We start from the raw sequence: 6704 nt of genomic DNA on the forward strand, positions 1-6704 counted from the left end.
TAATATATAAAGATGATCATATAATATGTTGTTGGATTTGTCATAATGTCTACTTGTATATATTAATTTTTTATATTTTTTACTAATCTTTTATTAAATATATTGATGGTTAAAGTTTTGCCTCGGCATATGCAAACTCAAGTGTAGCTTTAAAAAAAAACACTAGAGGAAGTACAATGGAGTCTAGCTTGAAATCATATGTGACATGACAAACTTTTTTAAAAGTTAGTTTACCATTGAAGACGCTCTAATCGGATCCTATTTTGAGCTATGTTATGAGATGAATGGGCTAGTAATAATGATCGGTGAGATTTTCTAGAAAGGAAGATTAGATATAGTATGAAGAGCAACAATAATCCTGATATTCCACGTGTCAGGTCAGCAACGTTGGAATATAAGACTTGGGTTTTGTTCGCTCAACTTTCTATCCCTATGTTCACAACAATCAGGTACACAGACTACACATAACCAATAAGAAATAAGAACACTTCAATTTTCAACAGAATTCTCCATTTAAAAACCATAACACACAAATTTTCCAGATAACACTAGAGTATTAACACCATATATCTGCCATTACAAGCATAATTCACAAAACTGTACATAATTCTTCTGAGTTCTTGCTACCTATTCCTGTAATACAACTAGAGGAAAAGATGGTATCAACTCTGTGCAGCAGCTTTTCTTGTTTAGCCTGGAAAATATATCTGCCAAAACATAATCGAAATCAGAATCGACGAATCCGTAATGAGTTTGTTCAGTCATTAGTTACTCCAGCAGAAACATCAGACAGTGACAGAGCTGATCATGAGAAGTTTCCTTCAGGAATATTGAAGAGAAGATCACTAGTTCTGAAATCTGGGGTTGTTCCTCTGCTTGCTTCTCTAACAGCTCTAGGATTTCCAGCACCGGGTTCGGCTGTCGTTAAACAAGGGCCTCTTGCTGGCAGAGTACCTGGATTGTCCGAGCCAAATGAAGAAGGTTAAATTACTTATCATGGATTTTTAGACTTCATTTCATATTGCTTTTGCTCTTTCTGTTTTTTTCTTTTTTTTTTTTTAAATAAAATAAAATTGAGAAACATATATTCTACTGTTCATCATCTGACATCTAATTGGGGAATTTTTCTTATGGGAAAATGTGAACAGAAGTGCATAATCAGTGTATTCTCTAAGTGTCTACATAACGTGAACAAAAGCTGGTTTCCTGATAATTTATGAGATGCATTCTTTCAGATGAGGTATCAGTAGACTGATATTGAAAAAAAGACCTAAAATAAGATAACTATAACCTTATGATCAATCTCATTTTCATAGCCTCATTAATGAGTAGAAAAGTTTCAGGATAGGAAATGAGCATAGGGTATCTGCATACTGCCCTGGCTTCAAAGTTCAATCACTAAGCATACCAGTGATTGAATATTTAGGTCTTGCAAACATAATTTTATTGGGGATAAGCATACAATAAATATCAAGCATAATAGCAGTTGAAAGCTTATTACCTAATATGATATATCAGACAAGGCAGGCTCTGCTTCTGAGTTTGCTTCAATAACACAAAAGCATAAATTGATAGGTAAAAGGAACCTTGAACAACAGAAGTTTGCATAAATGTAACCGTCACCCAAGAGAAGCTTTAGTTAATGTGATGAATAAAAGGAAGTTACAGTCCTGGAATATTAATACAAAAAAAGAAAGGAAAAATAAGTTTTAGAGCTTCCACAAAGGATCTAACAGAAGATTAGTTATTAAGTTAGGGATAATTTACCTCAGTTGAAATCAGGGTTGAACCGAATAATTGACATATGTGGCAAGATTCTCCATACGTCGATACCTTTGGACATTTTCCTATCTCAAAATAATGTAAATTGGAGAAGCTACCAAGTATTTCAAGAAGTATTTTTAGACTGGGCCAATACCAAATGACAAGCTCACAAAGTTGGGTAGGTCAACCAATGCATTTTGGCAGAGATCTCCAATTATAAAGAAAATAAATAGATAACTCTTGAAGTGCTGCAACTCTGTGAAACAGTCAAGGCCCCTAGGAGGTATCTCCAATTTTGAGATGCTCATCAATTTCAACTTATAAATTGCTCTCCTCGGTCCCCAACATCACCATCATCAATCATGTGCACCAAAGTCAGCTCTTCAACATGCTCAATTTCTAGATTTTAAAAAACTGACAAGACTGCAATACAGAAGAATTGTCTTTCAATTAGCCACATTCACATATTAGAAGTCACTGGAGAAAGTCAGACATTTCACAACCAAAATGATCAATTCTTGGCCTTTTTATTTATAGTTAACGACTCTAGGATGACCAGTCGAGTACATTGAACGAAAGAAAATCAGGTCCATGAAGTGATCATGTAGGCACTTGAGTATATACTGGTCATGCACTGCTTTTGGTGACTGCAAAAGTTTGTTAGTTTGAAGATCAAGTTTCCCATTGAACTCTAAGGGCCTTCTGTGGGATCCAAAGACTATGATGTGGGGCATGTTTTTGCAGATTTGTGACATTAAACCAATGAACAATGAATACCCTGCATATGCAAAAAAGAGTGTCTAGCTTAGTAATGCAGGTATAATAAAGCTATATCTCTTCTCCTAGTTTAAGCTTGTAGCTTGTAAGTGGGCTTCCTAAGGGGTGTACCCGGCTGCTGAAGCAAAACAAACTCTTTGCAGCAGAGAAGACAATACATATTCTGGCCCTTGAAGATAATGTTATTGAAAAGTCACTAAGTTAGTGTTCATATCACTTACATGATTCATGTGTCTAAAAAACTCTTTAAGGGGCGTTTGGTTCAAGTAATTTAGGTATGAGATATGGGTTTATGATGGGTAAAAGTGTAAAACCCATACCTCGTGTTTGTTTAAAAAAATTACAATTTTCAAACCCATACCTCAAACCCACGAGTTATGGGGCTTAAAAGCCCAAGAGGGGAGGTGAGCATGGTTCATACCATGTCTTCGGGTATCAAATAAAAGAAAATTGTTCATTCTAAGCAAAACCAAACAGATGATATTAAGTATTAAGTTCCAACCTCATACCACCTAGATTTCATTCCTAATTCCAAACTTATACCACTGTGAGAACAGAGAACCAAAAGCCCCCTTAGTAACTCTACTATAATAATTCTAACCTTGTTTAAAGTAATACTATAGACTATGGACATTAAGAAGAAAGGTAAAATCTTTAAGTTCTCAATTTAAGACAGTGCAACCTTTCAAACTCTTCATTGTGATAGAATTGGTTTCATATTCACATTAACCAAAAACAACATAATTTCTATAATTCCTAACTCCCGAGCTATTTCATTCCCCTCTGTCATCCCTTTGATTTATGGCTTGTTCATAAGATGCTAATAAGTCATATAACGCTCAGACAGGTTGGAGAACATACCAGAGACCAGATGAAAAGTCTGGAGGCCACGGTGTTGGATGGAGTCCAATAATACCTTACCTTTTCAAAGTCCCTGGAGATTGGGATGAGGTAAAGAAATTCAACCAGTTTCACGAGGACTTTGCTTGTTTTGACTGTAACTTAGACATTTAACACAACTGTATCTACACAAACTATTCTCAAAAAAACATGAAGACTAGCTCTCCTGAAGTTGTTTCATGATCCAATATTGCAGGTTCCTGTCTCTATTGCAGATCTAGGTGGCACAGAAATTGATCTTAGATTTGCAAGCCCCAAGCAAGGCCGCTTGTTTGTCGTTGTTGCTCCAGTCCGTAGATTTGCAGACGGTAAGTACCCTGGCACAATGGCATTGTTCTTGTAAATTATCAGCATAACCAGAATAAAACTTTGGCTGAAAACTAAAAAAACCCAACTGATTTTCCTCAAAAAAAAAAAAAAAAAAAAACAACTGATTTCTGGCTAATTAGCTTTGCATCTATATGTTGGTATTAATGAGTATGTGTCGGTTTTAAGAATTCATACACTTTATATGAGTAACATGATTCAATGTGGCTACTTTATGTGCATAGAACTTGGGGACAATACTACAATTGAAGAAATTGGAACACCTGAGAAGGTGATTAGTGCCTTTGGACCAGAAGTAATAGGAGAGAATGTAGAAGGTAGAGTGTTAAGCACGAATGTGGCGGAGCATTCAGGAAGAAGATATTACCAGTTTGAATTGGAGCCACCTCACATATTTATCACAGCTACTGCAGCTGGAAATCGGCTCTATCTATTCTGTGTTACTGGAAGTGGTAGGGAGCAGCTATACATTCTAATTCCATACTCTGTATTTTTTAGAGTGCAGCTATACATTCTAACTCCATATGTTTCTGCCATTTTTACAGGTCTCCAATGGAAGAGGCATTACCAGGATCTGAAACAAATCGCTGAATCTTTCCGTGTTGTTTGAATTGACTAATGGCTAATCCAAGAAGTCCAAGAATAGGAGAGCAATCTTGCTTTATTATTGTGCAAACTTGCAGTCAGCTAAACATATTGTAAAATAGACATACAAAGTCAAGTCACAACTCACAAGTTTAGACCTTGTAAGGACCCTCTCAAGTGCAGAATGTTTGGATCATTGGCATCATCTGACAAGCAGTTCCTTGATTGTATCAAGGTGAACAACGATCAACTACTCAGTTGCAAAAGCTGTATTTATCCTTCAGAAATTTGATAGAAAGATCATTTTTGCCCCTATAATTAATGTATTATAGTCTTATAGACAGATGACAGGACTCGCAAGTTAAAAGTTGCTGTTTCTACTGCCAAACATGCATGAACTAGATGCAGAAATCTTTTCTATTCCTTTGTCAATCATGTCTGTCCTTATTTTCTCGGCCTTATCCCATAGATCTGAATCAGCATAAATATTGGATAGGAGAACATAATGTGAACTGTTTCTAGAATCCATGTGAATAATATCTTCGAGTGCCTCCTCAGCCAAAGTGCCCTCTGAATGCACTCGACAAGCTCCTAGTAGAGTTCCCCAAATTGTATCATTTGGTCTCATCGGCATGCTCTTAACCAGATCAAATGCTTCTTTTAACCTCCCCCTTCTTCCCAGCAGATCGATAATGCAACCATAGTGCTTAACACCTGCTTTTACTCTGTACTTTTCCATCTTCGAGAATATGTTTAAACCTTCTTGCACCAGTCCTCCATGAGCACAAGCTGAAAGAACAGAAAGAAAAGATATCTCATCTGGCTTAACACTTTCAGTTTCCATCTGATAAAAGAATTCAACAGCCTCCTGACATAATCCATGAATAGCAAACCCGGTGATCATAGAATTCCAACAAGTCCCATTCCTTTGACGCATCCCTTCAAAAATCGACCTTGCAGTATTCAAATCTCCACATTTTGCATACATGTCCACCAAACCATTAAGAACAAACTGATTAAACTTAATCCCGTTCTCACAGATACTCGAATGGACCTCTTTACCGACATCCAAACAACCTAACTGCGAACAAGCAGATAAAACACTTGTTACAGTCACTTCATCAGGCTCAAACCCATCCACTTGCATTTCACGGTATGCATCAATCGCGTCTTCACAAAATCCATTTCGTGCCAACCCAGATACTAATGAATTCCAAATCACCAGATTCCTAACAGGAGTTCTATAAAATACGGCCTTAGCCTCCTCAACTTCACCTATCTTACAATACCCATTTATCATCACTGACCAAACAAAACAGTTTCTTTTCGGCATAACCTCAAAAACTTCTCTTGCAGCCTCCATCATCCCATTCCTAGCATACCCATCAACCATTATAGTCCAAGTAACAACAGTCCTCATCTCTACATTCACCTGATCAAACAACTCCCTAGCCATCGTCGTATCCCCAATCACCGCGAACCCACGAATCATTTCATTCCATGTAACAACTGTCCTCTCCGGCATAGCTTCAAACAATGACAATGCAGTTGTAGTATCCCCACCAATCAAGTACCCAGCTATCATTGCATTCCAAGTGATCACATTTCTCTGAGGCATATTATCAAACACCTTACGTGCATCAACTATTTCCCCACATTTTGAGTACATACCCAACAATGAAGTTCCAACCATAACATCACAATCTACTCCATACTTTACTGATTCAGCATGTAAAGATTTCCCATGGTTTTTCAAGGATAAACAAGAACATGCCTTAAAAATTAAAGGGATTACATCTAAATTGCATACATTTTGGCGTCGAAATTGGGAATAGAGAAGAAGGGCATTTCTTGGTGATTTTTGTGCGAGGAGATCTCTTATTACATGAAGCAAATTTGTGGGGTTTGACATTACATACACAAATGGTTCTAGTAGGACAAGTTTATTTTCAGTTTTTAAACTTGGCACAAGCTTATACAAAGTATTTGATGTTTGCAGTCAAAATTTTCGAGGATAGAGAGCTGATATAGACGAGATTTGATCTTATGTCTTGTGTATCATCTTTTAAGGCTTTAACCAACTAAAATTAAAATTAGCTGATCATCCACTGTATTGCAGATTAATGACCAAGTAATACATGTTGGACGAGCGAGGATTGATGAATTTGTGCACGTATATATTATATGAGTAATTTATCAAAGTATAACTACATAACAACATAGCGTTAAGAAGACGAAATTAAAATTGATTGCTAGGTGCAATTACGTAACAAAATCATTACAAAGTATAAATTTACTTATGTACATTTACGTCAATTGTTACTACGAAGTATAATAAAAAAGAATCAACC

The 6704-nt window shown here is 36.4% G+C and overlaps 2 protein-coding genes and 1 long non-coding RNA gene across 4 annotated transcripts; 1 reads left to right on the forward strand and 2 right to left on the reverse strand.

The window, feature by feature from the left end:
* Positions 1-427: 427 nt before the first annotated feature.
* Positions 428-4732, forward strand: LOC110735789 (psbP domain-containing protein 4, chloroplastic-like). Of its 2 annotated transcripts, XM_021915975.1 has the most exons (5): positions 430-981; positions 3389-3492; positions 3638-3749; positions 3993-4220; positions 4314-4732. In XM_021915975.1, exons 1-5 carry the CDS (start codon positions 657-659, stop codon positions 4376-4378), a joined length of 834 nt encoding a protein of 277 aa, XP_021771667.1. In that variant the 5' UTR covers positions 430-656; the 3' UTR covers positions 4379-4732. The 2 variants fall into 2 exon arrangements, with proteins under 2 accessions (XP_021771666.1, XP_021771667.1); XM_021915974.1 differs by having other exon boundaries at positions 428-981; positions 3993-4732.
* Positions 861-3378, reverse strand: LOC110735790. The gene is made up of 3 exons (XR_002514177.1): positions 1768-3378; positions 1502-1670; positions 861-954 (listed from the first exon to the last, which is right to left on the reverse strand). It is a non-coding gene; the product is annotated as an uncharacterized LOC110735790 (long non-coding RNA).
* Positions 4631-6461, reverse strand: LOC110735788 (pentatricopeptide repeat-containing protein At3g21470-like). The gene has a single exon (XM_021915973.1). The coding sequence runs from the start codon at positions 6263-6265 to the stop codon at positions 4715-4717; it is 1551 nt and encodes a 516-aa protein (XP_021771665.1). The 5' UTR covers positions 6266-6461; the 3' UTR covers positions 4631-4714.
* Positions 6462-6704: the final 243 nt, after the last annotated feature.

The sequence above is a fragment of the Chenopodium quinoa genome, unplaced genomic scaffold (genome assembly GCF_001683475.1).
Source record: "Chenopodium quinoa cultivar QQ74 unplaced genomic scaffold, ASM168347v1, whole genome shotgun sequence".
NCBI classification, from domain to species: Eukaryota; Viridiplantae; Streptophyta; class Magnoliopsida; order Caryophyllales; family Amaranthaceae; genus Chenopodium; species Chenopodium quinoa.